The sequence below is a fragment of the Dipodomys spectabilis genome, unplaced genomic scaffold, assembly GCF_019054845.1.
Source record: "Dipodomys spectabilis isolate Male_0828 unplaced genomic scaffold, ASM1905484v1 ptg000240l, whole genome shotgun sequence".
Classification (NCBI taxonomy): domain Eukaryota; kingdom Metazoa; phylum Chordata; class Mammalia; order Rodentia; family Heteromyidae; genus Dipodomys; species Dipodomys spectabilis.
The window spans coordinates 341634-358890 of NW_024870917.1; the positions used below are offsets into that span (position 1 = coordinate 341634).

The window sequence follows — 17257 nt, forward strand, 5'->3', positions numbered from 1 at the left end:
GACAATTTTACTGAAGTCGGACGGTCTCTCAGGAACCTGCTCGTCCGTTCGGCAGCGTCCCCAAGCTTCCCGCAGCGCCGTGGTTTCTTCCAGTCGCTAGGCGACAGAAAGCCGGAAGCGGAAGTCCTCACGTTTCCGGAGGAGGTCGCTATGGCTGCTCGCGAGGACGTCGTCGCCTTACAGGCCGAGGTTGCCCTGCGTGAGGAGCAGCTGAGCTCCCTAAAGGAGAGGCTGGCGGCGGCGCTGCTGGCGGAGCAGGGAGCGGAGCCGGCACGGCCGGCCGCTGTGCCGCCGCTCCCGCCGAAGCCCGCCCTGTCGCGGGCCGAGATCCTGCGCTACAGCCGCCAGCTGGTGCTGCCCGAGCTGGGCGTGCGCGGGCAGCTGCGCCTGGCGCGGGCGTCCGTGCTGGTGGTGGGCTGCGGCGGGCTCGGCTGCCCGCTGGCGCAGTACCTGGCGGCCGCGGGCGTGGGCCGCCTCGGCCTGGTGGACTACGACGTGGTGGAAGTGAGCAACCTGGCCCGCCAGGTGCTGCACGGCGAGGCCCTGGCCGGCCGCGCCAAGGCCTTCTCGGCCGCCGCCTCGCTGCGCCGCCTCAATTCGGCGGTGGAGTGCGTGCCCTACGTGCAGGCCCTGACCCCCGCCACCGCCCTGGACCTGGTCCGCCGCTACGACGTGGTGGCCGACTGCTCCGACAACGTGCCCACGCGCTACCTGGTGAACGACGCCTGCGTGCTGGCCGGCCGGCCCCTGGTGTCCGCCAGCGCCCTGCGCTTCGAGGGCCAGATCACGGTTTACCACTACGGCGGCGGGCCTTGCTATCGCTGCGTGTTTCCTCAGCCGCCCCCGGCGGAGACCGTGACCAACTGCGCCGATGGCGGGGTGCTCGGGGTCGTGACTGGGGTCCTGGGTTGCCTGCAGGCCCTGGAGGTGCTGAAGATCGCGGCGGGTCTGGGGCCCTCGTACAGCGGCAGCCTGTTGCTCTTCGACGCCCTCGGGGGCCGTTTCCGCACGATTCAGCTGCGGAGGCGCAGGCCCGACTGCGCGGCCTGCGGGGAGCGGCCCACCGTGACCGCCCTGCAGGACTATGAGGCCTTCTGTGGCTCCTCGGCCACCGACAAGTGCCGCGCCTTGCAGCTGCTGAGCCCCGAGGAGCGGGTCTCCGTGACCGACTACAAGCGACTGCTGGATTCCGGGGCACCCCACCTGTTGCTCGACGTCAGGCCTCAGGTGGAAGTGGACATCTGTCGCCTGCCTCACGCCCTACACATCCCCTTGAAACACTTGGAGCGGAGGGATGCGGAGAGCCTGAGACTCTTGGGAGAAGCCGTCCGCGAGGGGAAGCGGGACACCCAGGGCGGCGCCGCCCTCCCCCTCTATGTGATTTGCAAACTGGGAAACGATTCCCAGAAAGCCGTGAGGATCCTGCAGTCCCTGAGCACAGCCCAGGGCGTGGACGCTGTGACGGTGCAGGATGTTGTCGGGGGCCTCATGGCCTGGGCTGCCAAAATCGACGCCACGTTCCCGCAGTACTGAGGTGTCCGTGCGCTCCGTCCGCGGGCTCGGCCCGAACGCCTCAGAGACACACTTGCCTTCTTCAGGAACACAGAGGAGGAGCCTGAAAAGGGTGCAATATTGAGGCTGTTATAGACCCTTTTTTGTAGGGCCCTTTTCGTGTCTCTCGTTTTCTTGCAGTGCTGAGGATGAAACTCAGGACTGGCGCTCTACCATTGAGCTACCTCCTCAGCGCCTCAGCTCGGTTTGCAGCCTTTCGAAGGTGTCACATGAGTAACATGAGTGGATTGTACTGTGTCTGAGAATCGCCTGCGTTTTCAGCAATGGTGGGGTGTCTTGAATGCATGAGATGTGATATGACTTGATTTTGTATTTTAAGCTGCAGATGATTTACCCGTCTTGCTTTCTTTTTTTTCCACTTCCTTCAATCAAAAAGTTCTCTAAATAATCCATTTTATGGTTGTTTTTTGCGAGGATCGATATCCAGCCCAGGGCCTCCCATAGGCTGGGCTGGTGTTCTGCTGCCGAGCTACATTCCTAGCTTCCGTCATCCGCGTTATGCCTGGAATTAAAATGTACTAAACAGTCTGATTTTATTGATCACATGATGTAACAGTGAGAAAAACTGCCTTTTCTATCAAAGTGCTTAAAAGTACTGCTTTGACCTGAAAGTAAAAGACGAACTTCTTTTCTTGTGATAAGGAAGGATTTTTGAAATGTAAGTTTGTTTTTGTTTTTGTTTTGTTGTTTTTGTCAGTCTTGGGGCCTGAATGCTGGGCCTGGGCACCGTCCCTCAGCTCTTCAGCTCAAGGCTAGCACTCTACCACTTGAGCCACAGTGCCACTTTCAGCTTTTTCTGCTTATGTGGTGCTGAGGAATCAAACCCAGGGCCTCATGCATGCAAGGCAAGCACTCTACCACTGAACCACCTTCCCAGCCCCATGTAAGGTTTTCTTAGCTGATTTCTTTCTCCCAAGATTGAAACACACCTCAGAGAACACACCTTTGATAGTTATAGAAATAGAGGATGTGGTTATGTTTGTTTGTTTTTTTCCAGTCATGGGGCCTGAACTCTGGGCCTGGGCGCTGTCCCTCAGCTCTTCAGCTCAAGGCTAGCGCTCTACCACTGGAGCCAAGCACCACTTCCAGCTTTTTCTGCTTATATGGTGCTGAGGAATCAAACCCAGGACCTCATGCATGCAAGGCAAGCACTCTACCACTGAGCCACCTTCCCAGCCCCTGTGGTTATGTTTTGAGACTAGTTGTGTACTGTTGACCTTATTCCGGAGTCTTTCTTTTAATGGTCACCCTACATAAATACATGTTCAAACTAGCCAATCAGGAGCAGATTGTGAACCTGAGCTTAACCAATCAGAGCAGAGGGGCTGGGCCTGTTGTGGGTGTGCTTGTCAGGTTTTTGGTGGATGGTGCACCCTTCTGCAGAAGTAAATCTTGCCTTGCTGAGACAATCCTTTACTTTCATGCCTATCATTGTGACTCCAGTGGTCCTGGGAGCATATTTATAACAACTTGGCATATATTTTCTTGTTTTGTCTGTCTTTGGGTCTTATTTCTACTCAGAGAATAGCACATATTCTTCAGAAGTAAGTAATATGTAAAGTCTTTTAGTGATTTAATATGTGGTTATTCTAGAAAACATTTTGAATGAATATCAAAGCAAGGTAGACACAGCCTAGCAAAATAAATGAAACTTTGTAGTCTGTCAATTTCATAAGTTAGTATTTACTGTCAGGATCCATCATGTATTGTATACATTTAACACTTGCTATATGTACTATATACTGTGGTTTGACTTGTTTCAGAAGTATCAGGTCCAAGTCCCGGCTTTTTGCCCCTCTGTGGAATGTTGTAACTCTCTCTGTGAACAGGTGTGCTTCGCAGTGCGCTGTGTTCTCAGGAAGGGGGAGCAGGGCTCTTCCTACTGCTTCTCCAGAGGAGTTAGAGACTAAATGAGGCCTGGCCTGGAGAGCAGAGAGGGCTGGTGTCTGGCTTCCAAGTGGTAATTCCAGGGAAAGCTGATTGAGTGCATACCCAACAGCAAGATGAAGGAATGGGTGCTTTTGTATTTTAAAGGCTGGTGTCCTCAACTCAGGTAACTGTGGCTCTGTAAGCCTGGTTGTCAGTGGGCCAGGCAGTGGAAATGACTCCCCCGTAGTCAGTGAGGTCTCAGAGTGATAGGAGAAGCTGGGTGCCAGTGACTCACGCCTCTACTCAGGAGGCTGAGATCTGAGGATCCTGGTTCAAAGCCAGCTTCGGTAAAAAAAAATCCATGAGACTATTATCTCCACTTAGCCAGTGAAAAACTAGAAGTGGAGTTGTGGCTCAAGTGGCAGAGCCACCAGCCTTGAACTAGGCGATAGTGCCCAGGGCTGTGTTAAGTTACCTGTACCACCATACCCATGGGCTGGGAATGGGGCTTAGTGGTAGAGTGCTTGCCTAGCATGCATGAAGCCCTGGGTTCAGTTCCTCAGTACCACACACACAGAAAAAGCCGGAAGTGGCGCTGTGGCTCAAGTGGTAGAGTGCTAGCCTTGAGCAAAATGAACAAGACATTTTCTGTTTTCTGTGGCTTAAGTTTAGGGAGACATCAATTAAATTAGTGATCAGTGCTATAACAGAAAAGAAACTGACGAGCTGGGATGGGGAGGAAGGGAAGGTGATTTGAGGTAGATGGGTGCGGAGTGGCCTCTTGAGAGACAATATCAATCCCAGAACCTGAATGGTGAGGTTCCAGTGGTAGAAGATCTGAATCTGGGGGTGGAGGGCTGTTCAGAATCCCTCAAGGAAAGTGGGTTGTGAGCAACTGCAGCTGGAGCTGGAGGCCTGAGGGGTTTGGAACATGTAAGGATCAACAGGCTGAGTTTTATTTCAAGAACAGCTGGTGTTGGTGCGGTGCTGGCGTGATGTTTGGGATTTGCCTCTGGATGCGGTGGCTGGACCGTGTACTTCCGCCGCCTCGTTGCTTTCTCCTTGCCAATCACCATCTTGCTGAGAATCAGAACGGGAGGCTCGCAGCCCTCATGCGCTGCGCACAGTGGGTCCACGGGGGTGTTGTACTTGGTGAGCCAGCATCTCCCAAGGAGGCCCAGAGCAAAGCCCACAGCCCTGCCCTCTGTCCCGTGGGTACTGGCCAATGCCAGCCCACTTAGTTTGAGCAAAGTGAAAAGCAGCGCCTCAGCCTAGGAAGCCGGCTGGTAAACAAGGGTGGAGGCAGGAGGTGTGATGGGGCACTAAGATCCCCTCGGTCCCGTGGAAAAGGGTGGGTCTCCCCACTCCCCCAAGCCTCAGTTTTATGTTTTGGTTCTCTTTCATTTCAACTCAAGGCCCTGTGCTTGTTCAGCTGGCACTGCACCACTTGAGCCAGGCCTCCAGTCTTGCCTTCTGCTGGTTAATTGGAGATGGAGTCTCATAGACTGTTCAGCCTGGTCTGGCCTTAAACTTCAGTTCTCCAGATTTCAGCCTCCTAAGTAGCTAGGTTTGTAGGTGTGAGCCACTAGCACCAGCCTTTATTATTGTTTTAAACATTGGCTTCGAGTTTAAAGAAGCAAGTATACTCCCCAATTTCTATACTGAAGGAACATCACATATGTAGTTAAACAATTATGTTCAGTTTTTTTTTTGAGGGGGTGGGGTATATACTACTGGGGATTGAATCTAGGGTCTTAAGCTTGCGAAGATGGCGTTTTAGTACTTGGTCCCCTGTGCCAGCCCTTTCTGTGTTGGTTTTTTTCTTTTTTCTTCTTTATCTTTTTTTTTTTTTTGCCAGTCCTGGGGCTTGAACTAGTGCCTGGGCTCTGTCCCTGAACCTCTCTGTGCTCCAGGCTAGCACTCTACCACTTGAGCCACAGCACCACTTCTGGCTTTTCTGTGTATGTGGTACTGAACCCAGGGCTTCATGCATGCTAGGCAAGCACTGTACCACTGAGCCACCTTCCCAGCCCTGTGTGAGTTATTTTCTTGGTCTGGACCATGATCCTTCGGTGCACACTTCCCTCTGTTGCTGTGACAGATGCATACCCTCCGTCAGCCGCTGGCTGGCTGAGGAGTACTGGCAAGCCCGTGTGCTGGGCGGCCTCTCACCACAGTTTGCCATCTCCACCTCCCACGTAACCAGGATTATAGGCATGAGCCATTGTATCTAATCATGTATATAGGTTTTTAAAAGTAATCTGCTCAAAGCCAGGCATCAGTGGCTCACGCCTGTAATCCTCGCTACTCAGTAGGCTGAGATCTGAGAATTGTGATTCAAAGTCTGGTCAAGAAAGCCTGGGAACTTTTTTTTTTTTTTTGAGGGGAGAGTGTCAGTTGGGCTTAAACTCAGGACCCGGGTGCTCTCCCTGAGCTGTTTTTGTTCAAGGCCAGCACTCTACCACTTTCAGCCACAGCACCACTTCCAGTTTCTTAGTAATTGAAGACTTTTCTGCCAGCGCTGGCTTTGAACCGAAATCCTCAGATCTCAGCTTCTTGAGTATCTAGGGTTACAGGTGGGAGCCACCAGTGCTCGGCCTCTGTGAGACTGTTAGTTCCACTAAACTACCAAAGAAACAGGAAGTGTAGCTGTGGCTCTAGTGGTAGAGTACTATCCTTGAGTAAAACGAAGCTCAAGGACAGCACTGAAGCCTTGAGTTCAAGTCCCAAGACTGGTGAGCGCGTGTGCGCGTGTGTGTGTGTGTGTGTGTGTGTGCGCGCGCGCCTGCATTTGTGTGCCTACACACAGACAGACACAATCCGTTCAGGATAAAATGCAAAGAGTGTGTGGCACCAAATGTTCTGCGTTGCTCTGGCCACCTGGGGGGGGGGGGGAGAGGACGAAGGGGGGAGGAAGGGAGGGACGAGCGCAGGTGGGGCCGGGCCTGGAAGAGGGGACAGGCCTGGAAGAGGGGCCGGGGGTGCAGGTGGGCCGGGCCTGGAAGGGTCCGTCGTTTATGACACTGGGCCAATATTAGCTACTGGGCTTGGACGGATGCACCATGGGTTTATATAATACTAAACTGGATTTCATCTCTGACACCCAAAAATTATATCCAAAACAAGTTTAAAAGCCAAATGGTCTGTACAGGAAATGACGCTGTCCCTGTCCTGTCAGTCTCTCTTCATCCTAGATTATCTTGGTGATCAGTCTCCTCACCCAACCCCACTTAAACTTTTATTATTTATTTTGTTGATTGGGCTGGAACTCTGGGCGCTGTCCCTCAGCTCTTCAAATCAAGGTGAGAGCTCTACCATTTGAGCCACAGTGTCACTTCCAACTTTCTGGTGATTCATTAGAGATAAGAGTCTCAGGGACTTTCCTGCCTGGGCTGGCTTTGAACTGCGATCCTCAGATCTCAGCCTCCTGAGTAGCTAGGATGACAGGCATGAGTCACAGGTACCAGCTGCCTGCTTAGTTTTCTTATTGTTATTTAAGGATGTCTCCCCTTCCCTAGCTCGCTCCCAGTTTTTCCCTCCAGTCCCTCCACAAGTTGTATAGTTCATTTTCAACATAGTATCTAGTGTATATATATACTTTTAGAAAGTGTGAGTGGTAGCATTCCAGTTACTTTGTTACTATTTGCTTTTAAAATGTATCACGCTTGTAATCCTGCTACTAGGGAACCCAGCCTAGAGGGCCAGGGTAACTAGGGAGAGCCTCCTTCCTTCCCTCCCTCATTTCCTCCTTTCCCTCCCTCCCGCCATGCTACCTGAAAACAGCATTCAAGTGTAGCCTGGCACCTGTGGCTCACACCTGTAATCCTAGCTGCTCCAGAGGCTCAGATGGCGCTCTGAAGCCAGCCAGGGCAGGAAAGTCCGTGAGACTCCTGTCTCCAACGAACCACCAAGAGCAGCTGGAACTGGAGGTGCTGCTGGAACTAATCTGCAGCCTGATCCTCGGGAAGCTCTCAAGAAGTTCTCCTTGGAGGGAAAGAGAGAGGAACGGCTCTGGAGGTTAGAGATGGAACACGGCAGACACACTGCCACTGGCCGCTGGGCGGGCACGGCACTGCTTGTTCCCATAGTGCCTTGGGCTCCGCTCAGAATGCACCTCTTCCCATGATAGCTAGGTTTCTCGCTCATCTTCTACATTGAGAGCCAAGTGATAGTGCCGTGTGCTCCTTCGGCCATGACCGTCCACTCTGCCCCAGGACGGGGCACGGCCAGGCAGACTTGCTACCTGACGTGTGCTCTGTGACAGACCAGAGTGGGGCCCGAGTTGGCGCATGGGCTCTCCCGGATGCGTCACATCCTGGAGTGGGAGACAATGAATGAAGGGCAAAGGCCGCGTCTCTGGGGATTTCGGCAGACGTCTGGGATCTCAGCTTGCTGAGTAGCTAGGTTACAGGCATGAGCCACCTATCCCCGATCCTCTGCCTCCTAATTCTTCCCCTGGCAGTGGACTGGACCAGGACCCCCGGGACAGTAGCATCTCCCAGGGAAATTTCCCACCCTTAACCCCAGCCAGCGTTTCGCGTGCTTGTCAGCATGTAAGTGGCTCACCTGTCCTGTGATTGACCTTTCCATCTTTTTGTTTTGTTTTATCAAATCCTGGTTGTTGAAAACCTCAAAAGCTGAATTTGCTCATTATTTAAGTGGGGGTCTGGGAACCCCATCTTTTGTTTATATTGTGTGTGTGTTTGTGTTTGTACGCATGCCAGTCCTGGGGCTTGAACTCAGGGCCTGCACACTGTCCCTGAGCTGCTTTTGCTCAAGGCAAGCGCCCTACCACTTGAGCCACAGCACCACTTCTGGCTTTTTCTGTGTCTGTGATACTGAGGAATCAAACCCAGGGCTCCATGCATGCTGGGCAAGCACTCCACCACCGAGCCACGTGCCCAGCCCCACCTCCAGCTTTTTTGGAGCTCACGGCCCCTCCTGCAGCCCCCCTCCCTTGACGACCCCCCTGGGCTTCTCTGCAAGGTCCGGGGGTTCCAGGGACAGCATCTGCCATCCACTCCCCATCACCGTCAGGAAGAGCTGGCAGCCGACGGGACAGCGGCTCACACTTCCCTTGGCACCAGACCCTCTCGCTTCAAGCTGTCCAGAGAGAATGCCTGCCGGTGCCAGGGACAGAATGGGTGCTGAGCGGCTCCAAGTGGGGTCTTCACGACGCGCATGGCCACCCCACATGCCACCCTGGAGGCCAGGGTCGGCGGATGTGAGAGACGCGTCTGAGAAGTGGCTGCCGCGTGGGGGCCCGCCGGGAGCAGTGGAAGGCTGGTCCCACTTCAGTGTTTACAAAGACGCCAGGGGCGGGGCGGTCAAGGACTGAGGGATCACAAGTGGGTGGGGCTTAGCGCATGTCCAGGTCTGCACGCCCAAGATCTGCATGCCTGAGGTCTCTACACACAGTCTCTGCACACCTAGCTCACCTTGACCTGAACAGTTCTGTCTGGTCCCAGCCTGGTAGTGTGTGTGTGTGTGTGTCCATGTGGTGTGTGCTGGTATTAGGACTTGAACTCAAGGACTTGCACTCTTGCTTGTTTTTTGTTTGGTTTTTCACTCAAGGCTGCTGCTCCAGCACTTGGTGCTTACTTGCTTGTACTTACTGATTTGTTGGTGATTTACTGGAGATAAGTCTCATTGACGTTCCTGCCTGAGCTGGCTTTGAATTGCAATCCTCATAGCCCATTCCTGAATAGCTGGGATTACAGGCGTGAGCACTGAGCACTGACTCCCTGCTAATGATCAAGTTTTTTTTCTTTTCTGGTTGTAGGACTTGAACTCTGGGCCTGGGCACTGAGCTCTTTGGCTCAAGGTGAGCACTCTACCACTTGAGCCACAGCACCACTTCTGGTTTTCTAGTGGTTTATTAAGAGTCTCATGGGTGGGGCTGGGAAGGTGGCTCAGTGGGAGAGTGCTTGCCTTGCACGCATGAGGCCCTGGGTTTGATTCCTCAGCATCACATAAGCAGAAAAAACTGGAAGTGGCGCTGTGGCTCAAGTGGTAGCACACTTGCCTTGAGCTGAAGAGCTGAGGGACAGCGCCCAAGCCCAGAGTTCAGGCAAAAAAAAAAAAAAGAGTCTCATTGGTTTCCTGCCCAGGCTGGCTTTGAACCGTGATCCTCAGATCTCAGCCTCCTGAGTAGCTAGGATTACAGGTGTGAGACACCGGCACCTGGCTGATGATCAGGTTTTTGAGGGCAATCATTTTGGGGATTGAAATGCATTTTAGGCCCCAGGCCCAAACTCCTGGAGTTCCCCAAGTCCAGTTTGTCAAGGAGCTGAGTGAGGGAGAAAAGTTACTTTGATGCTATGGCATGCGGCACACTGTGGGGGAAGCAAACCTCTCTGCCGTCTTCTGGGGACAGAAGGACTTTTGGTTTAAAGAGAATTACACTGGGGAGTGACAGCAGGCATTGCTACACAGAGCTGGTCACAGGTGGGGGTGCTGGTGTGTGTCGGGGGTTCCAGAGGTGTTAGGGGAGCCCAGCAGTCAGGATGATGAAGTCATGCTGTGTCAGGTGCTCTGTCCCCCAGGGGCTCAGCTGTTGCCTTCCTTGAAGGCATCTCCTCCTCAAAGATGTCAGGTGGAAGCAACTCCAAGATGAGCGGCCAGCAAATGGGAGGGGGCCCGAGAGATACCGGACTAGAGGTTTGGGAAATGTACAAATCTGGCCTCGGGGAGGAACTTGGGATGTCTGTGGGAACAGACGAGGATCAAAGGACCGGACGTGAGCCTTCCATGCACCCCGTGGGCCTAGGTTACCTTCCACCACCGGGCCTCGGCCACAAGCGTGTCACCAGGAGCGTTTTCCACTCTGCAGCTTTGTATTCTCAGAACCAGCCATTAGTGTCACAGCTTTCCAACCACGCCCGAGCACCTGCTGGGCAGCACCAAGTGGCACCAGCAGGGGGCACCAGGTCATTTCAAAATCCCCCTTGTGAAGTCTTTGAAACAATATATTTTTTGGGGGGGGGAGTCCGGTCGTGGAGCCTGAACTCTGGGCCTGGGCACTGTCCCTCAGCTCTTCAGCTCAAGGCTAGCGCTCTACCACTTGAGCCACAGCACCACTTCCGGCTTTTTTTCTTTTTGCTTATGTGGTGCTAAGGAATCGAACCCAGGGCCTTGAGCATGCAAGGCAAGCGCTCTACCACTGAGCTACCTTCTCAGCCCTTGAAAAAAGATTTTTAAATCAACTTTTTTTTCCTGCTTAAAAAAAACTCATCTCATTTTAAAATCATAAGACCTATGCATTTCTTAAGACTTTTTTCTTTACCTGTTTGTCTCCCTGATCAACATAAAAACAAATAACAGCCACCACAAGAATAGCAATACTGGGACAGTACTTCCTGAGTCCAGTCCTAATTTGGCTTCTCTTTAAAAGCTGTTTTCCACTGGGCACTGGTACCTCATGCCCGCAATCCTAAGGAGGCTGAGATCTGAGGATCATGGTTTGAAACCAGCCCTGGCAAGAAAGTTCATGAGACTGTTATCTACAATAAATACCAAAAGAGCCAGAAGTAGTGCTGTGGCCTAGGTGGTAGTGCTAGTTTTGAGCAACAAAGCTCGGGGAGTGCACCTGGGCCCTGAGTTCAAGTTGCAGGAGCAGTGTGTGTATGTTTGTGTGTATGTGTGTGTGTGTGTGTGCGCGTGCATGCATGCACACACATACACACAAAACTATTTTCCTGTAGGTTCTCAATTTCCTATCCCATGTAAGCATTGTCTTTAACTTTAAACTCAGAATATTTGTAATGACAATGCGGAAGAGCAGTGGTGAGCTGAAGCTAGGCAGAAAGAAGTGTGCTTGTCTCTGAGAGCCGGAGCTGTGGCTGAAGCAGGAGCTGGGAAGGAGACACTGCCGGTGGTGCTGTGCAGGGCGGGTGCAGTGCACTGGCTTCCCACACAGTCCACGCCGAGGTCAGTGAAGGCCTGGGAAACAGTTGCTGTGGCCAGCGCAGGCCATGGAATGAAGACACAGCCTGAACATTTTCCCGTAGAACACCAGCAATAATGGGGGTCCTGGCATGGGACGGGGCCACTTCGGGTCTCATAGGTTTGGGAAATGTACATCTAGATATTCACCAGCAGTGTCGGTGTGGAGCAGGTTGTAATTCTGAAAATGGCCAGGAGGTGGGGGTGAAGGACAAGGAACGGACCACGTGCCTCAACCTGCAACACCGCCCGCCCATCCCCTCAATATGGGTGAGCTGCTTTGTGAAGCCACAGGGCCAAGCAGCCTCAGAGTAAAACCGCCAAAGCCATGAGCCTAAATAAGTGTATCCTCCTTCAAACGGATTTTCCCAGCTGTCTTTCTCTTTTTTGTTCTTTGTATTTTTTTTTCATGGTACTGGGGTTTAAATTCAGGGTCTTGAACTTGTTTGGCTAGTACTTTACCACTTGAGCAATTCCTCCAGCCTGACTTTTAGCTGTTTATTTACTGGGTATTTTGAAGATGAAGCCTAATGGACTTTTCTGCCCTGGTGGCTTCAAATCTCAGTCCTCCAGATTTCAGCGTCTTGAGTAGCTTGGATTAATTACAGGTATGAGTTACCAGCTCCTTCCTTCCTAACTTCCTTCCTTCCTTCCTCCCTCCCCCCCTTCTTTCTTTCCTTCTATACTGGGGCTTGAACTTGGCTTGGGCATTGTCCTTTAAGACTAATGCTCTACCACTTGAACCACACCTCATTTCCAGCTTTTTGGTTTGTTGAAGATAAGACTCTCAGAGACTCTCTGGGTGCTGGTGGTTCATGCCTGTCATCCTAGCTACTCAGGAGGCTGAGATCTGCCTGAGGATTGTGGTTCAAAGCCAGCCCAGGCCAGAAAACTGGAAGTGGTGCTGTGGCTCAAGTGGTAGAGTGCTTGCTTTGAGCTGAAGAGCTGAGAGACAGCGCCCAGGCCCAGAGTTCAACCTACCTTCCCCCCCCCCCCCCGCCCCCCCCGCCCCAACAACAAAGACTCTCAGAGACCCTCTGGCCCAGGCTGACTTTGAACAGCAATCCTCAGATCGCAGCCTCCTGAGTAGCTACAATTATTGACATAAGTCATTGGCATCTGCCTCCCAGGTGCATTTCTTCCACACACCCCCTCCCCCCCCCTCCACTGCCTGGGTGGAGTGGCTGTGGGCCTGGGCAGTGCTTCAGGGTGGACCGTTCATCCCTCCTCCCTCCCAGACCACATCGTCAGGGACTGACCAATCAGGGCATTCCTTCTCCTCATGACCTCACTGATTGGCTCATGGCTGGGCAAGTGATCCCAGCTGCTCTAGTCAGAGCAAATCTCAGGATTTAGGAATGATCCAAAAGATACCTTGGTCTTTCCTGGTGGATCTGAATGTGAGAAGATGACCGGTCTCCTGCAGCCATGTTGTTATCATGAGAGTCTAGAGGTGCCAGGAATGGGACACAAAAATAGAGCCCAGAGAGAAGACATTTTAAGACAGAAAGTCACCACACATGACAGACCGGCTGCAAGGAAGCCGGCTATGTTTGTTAGATGGACTCAACACGATGCCCCTCACATCATCTTCTATAGCCAGCTTGAGTTGGGTTTCGCCATTTGGGGACATAACAGTCCACCTAACACGATGGCTTCGGAAAGAGGCTGCTGCTGGCCTCACATTCTCTCCAGACACCGTATTGCCTGGTCCTTGCTCACTCCTGTCCTGTCCCCATGGCCCTGGGGGGCACAATCACCCCTATCCTCTTCCCCAGCGAGAAAAACTGCTCAGAGAGGTTAAGTAACCAGCTCATGGGCCACCCAGCTTGTGATGGTCCAGGCAGGACCTCACTCCACCCCATGCTTGCCCATGGCTTGCCTGGCCCAGCGTCCAGGGCCTCCCCCTCCCCCTCCCCCCAGGACGGAGCTGCGAATGAAAGGATCTCAAGGGCGTGTCTGCCAGGTCTCTCCTAACCAAGCGGGAAATGTGTTTGTAACCAGCGGCTGCGGCACAGGCACAGGAGGAGCCAAGTGGCTTGGGGCACGGTGGAAACGGAGTGGAAGGAAGCCGCAGTGCCCGCTGGGAGGGAGCCGGTGCCCCGGTGGCCGCGGCCGGCCGTCTCTTTGCAGGCCCCAGCGTTTCCTGGGGTGTCGTGCACTGCCCGTGTCCCTGCTGGGGTGGGGACCCCCGGGAAGTAGTGGGCCCCTCTGGGCTTTGCTCACCTGCCCAGAGGTGCACAGCACGGCCGAGATCCTCAAGGCTGCGGACTTGACATTCTGAAGCCCAGGCTTCTTCCAGCTATCCTTGACCTTCTAGTGCTTTCTGTGACCCTGGGTTGTCTGACTTTCAGTGTGTGGCTCCAACGAAGCCACACACTCTTTTTTTGTGTCTGGCCGTGGGGGTCTGAACTCTGGGCCTGGGCGCTGTCCCTCAGCTCTTCAGCTCAAGGCTAGCGCTCTACCACTTGAGCCACAGCACCACTTCCGGCTTTTTTTTCTGCTTATGTGGTGCTGAGGAATCGAACCCAGGGCCTCAGGCATGCAAGGCAAGCGCTCTACCACTGAGCCACCTTCCCAGCCCCCGTGAGACTCTTATCTTCAGTGAATCAGCAAAAAGCTGTTCATGGAGCTGTGGCTCAAGTGGTAGAATCCTAGCTTTGAGTACAGAGGCTCTGGGATGGCACCCAGGCTGAGTTCAAGCTCCAGGACTGGCACAAGAGCACACGTGTGTGTGTGCGCGCGCACACACACACACACACACACACAGAAAAGGTCATTGATGGAGGCTAGGCTCACAGGATGGAGTCCATTTCTGAGTAGAAGCCATTAGGAGCCCTGGGCGTGGACTGTTCTTAGTGTGACTGTCACCACCCAAGTGGCTATGGTGTATGTAGGGACTCACATTCATCCTTTCTTTCCTTGTGTCTCTACATGGGCTCTGCGAGCCAGTCCCTGCCTTCCAGGGCTGACTGCCACATAGGGGCAGAAAGGTCAAGAACAGCCGGGCCCTGGTGGCTCACGCCTGTCATCCTAGCTACTTAGGAGGCTGAGACCTGAGGATCGTGGTTCAAAGCCAGCCCAGGCAGGAAAGACTGTGAGATTCTTACCTCCAGCTCAAAGTGGCAGAGGACTATCCTTGAGCAAAAGGGCTCAGGGACAGCAACCAGGCCCTGAGTTCAAGCCCTACAACCAACAAAAAGAGAAAAATACAAATAACTATAGATGTGTCGCATGATGACACAGCATCTAGCAAAGGAGGAAGAGCAGGAGGGGGTTCATTTTTATTGGAGGACAGTGGTGATCATGACTGTCGGGGGATGGTTTGCTGATTCCAGTATCTGGGATGCGTGGGAGCCTGGCCCACAGGGGGCCGGGTGAGCGGTCAGGGGGTGAACAGGCGATAGGAGCCCTGGGCCAGGGGCTTCATCGTGGTTGCCGTGGGAAGGACCAGGCCAGGCCAGGAGGGAGGCTGGGGCTGGCTACTCTTGAGCTGCCCTGGTGGGCTCTTGGTTATCAGTGTCTGGCCCTGTGACCATGACAGTGGGGGACAGTGTGGGCCCAGGCTGGCTGGGTGGATTTGCACCTGACAGCACACACCTGTCACTTGCCATCTCTAGGAAGTGGCAGCCCAGGGAGGGGCCCCTCAGCACGGCAGGGCCCCAGTGTCCCTCTGTGCCATGGTGGCCACTGTGCAGACCCCAGACCCCGCCATCCCAGACCCTGTCCACTCTCGGCTTGTCAACATCAGGAATGACTTCCTGTAATCTGCACGTGCAGGCTCTCCCATCAATCATCGTAAAGCCTGCCCACCTGGACACACCAGGACCAGAGCCCAGACGAGACCGGTCAGGCCAAAACTACCAAGACGGATCTAGTTTTCATTTTGATATTTTATTCTTCGAAGGTTTTTGGCATTGGTCAAACTTTTAAAAAGAATGCATTGGGACCGCGGTATCGGATGGCTGAATTTCCTGGTCCCCAGGCAGTTCCTGGGGAACTGCTGGAGGCAGTTTCTGGGCTTGTCTCCCCCCAGCTCGCCCCTGCTCAGAGGGGCCTGGGAATGGTGTGGCTTTACTGCCTTCCCACTCACCCAACGGCCAGCCAGCCTGAGACAGGAGGGTCACGTGACCAAGAAGTGAGGCTGGCCCACGAAGTCGTCGGGTTCAGATGGAGGCCCCTCTGGACGGACAGGGGGCAGTGGCCACGATCAGGATGGCTGGGTGTCTTGCAAAAGAGGCAGAGAGGTCTCAATCTAGGTCTGTGGGCTCTGGAAGCAGCTTCTCAGGCCTCCTGGGATGCCAGTTCCTAATCGAGGCCAGAGGCCCCAGGTGAGGTCCTGGGTGATGGCCAACCGTGTCTCCTTGGTGATCGGGACAGATGAGAAGCTGCAGGACGAGGCCAGTGACCCTGGCCACAGGGACGTGAGCCTCTGTCCTTAAGTTGGGGGGGGTCCAACCTTCCATCAGTCTCGCGTCCAGGTTTTCAAGGCCCCGTTTGACACCTCCCGCCTTCCACTTCAGTCACTCACGTCTCACAGCCACTTTCCGTAAACCTGAGGCGTCACCTCGCCAGAGATGGCAGCACCCATTGCTATGGCACCTGCTGGGCTGGGAGAGGACGGTTAATTAGCTGGAAAACTTACGCGAGGTGTGAGTCACTGGAAGCAGGTGTCAGGAGAGCCTCTAATGAGGCCATATGGCCTGGACGGCATTTCCACTCTGCTGAGCCATAAGTATGCCTGAGAAGTGCTGGAGGGGGAGGAGGATGAGGAAGAGGGGGAGGAGGACGAAGGGGAGGGAGAGGAGAGAGAGAGAAGACAGACGACAGAGAGGAAAGAGAAAAGACAGAAGAGAGGGTGGAGAACAGAGACAATGATAGAGGCAAAACAGAATAGAGAGAGACAAGAGATAGAAAACAGGACACCCACAGAATGACAGAAGACAAAGACAGGGAAGAGAGACAGAGAAGACAGAACAAGAGACAGAAGCAGAGAGGGAGAGAGACTAAGAAAACTGAAAGAGAGACCGCCACAAGGACAGAAAGAGACAGGCAGAAGACAGGGACAGCCATGGATGGAGACATGGTGAGGAAGAGGGGGAGAGACAGAGGGGCTGGGGACCAGCCTCCAGCTGGCCTGGCGCTCTGCTCCTGGGCGGGAGAGGAGGATGTTCTGAGGTGTCCCCTCGGAAGTGCGTGGCCTGGTGGGGCAGAGCTGCTCGCCTCCTGGCAGCCAGGAAGCAGAGAGAGAGGGGAAGGTCCAGGGGGAGGGTCCTCAGCCTGCAAGGGCGTGCCCATGGCTTCCTCCAACCAGGCCGCGCTCCAAAGTTCCCATCTCCTCCCGATAGCCAATGAGATGAGGCCTCATCCAGCCTTCAGCATGTGAGCTTTGGGGGATACTGTAAGATGCAAACCTCAGATGCTGCTCACATCTCTGGTCCTCTTTCTTTCCTTTTTTTTTTTCCTTTCTGCCCATTGTCACGAAGGACAAAGGTCCTGAGGTGGGAGTGGGCGGGACATCCGCAGAGGAGGCTGGAGAGGTGGATGGATGAACGTGACAGAGGTGTGCTGGGTGGGAATTGGAGAGGAAATGGAGAGGAGGGCAGGGCCACACATGGGGGGACTGAATGATGGACAGTTGCCAGGATTTGGGCCACACAGCCAGTGGCTATGGCGGAGCAGCTAGGCACCCTGGGGTGGAGGAGAGGGCGATGCCATTGTGTCTGTGAGGCTCGGGCTGGCTGGGGCCTCTGTGGGTGCTGTCTAAGTCTGGGCGGACACGGGGCTTGGTGGGTGGGCTCAGTATACTTCCCAAACTGTCCAGGGAAGCACACTGTATGCAGCTAGACGGGCAGGTGGCATGCAGCGCTTG

General features: G+C 54.0%; 1 protein-coding gene across 1 annotated transcript; it reads left to right on the forward strand.

Moving 5' to 3' along the window:
* The first annotated feature begins 100 nt into the window (after positions 1–100).
* On the forward strand, positions 101–2100 carry Mocs3 (molybdenum cofactor synthesis 3). Its single transcript, XM_042699237.1, has one exon. The coding sequence runs from the start codon at positions 151–153 to the stop codon at positions 1531–1533; it is 1383 nt and encodes a 460-aa protein (XP_042555171.1). The 5' UTR covers positions 101–150; the 3' UTR covers positions 1534–2100.
* Positions 2101–17257: the final 15157 nt, after the last annotated feature.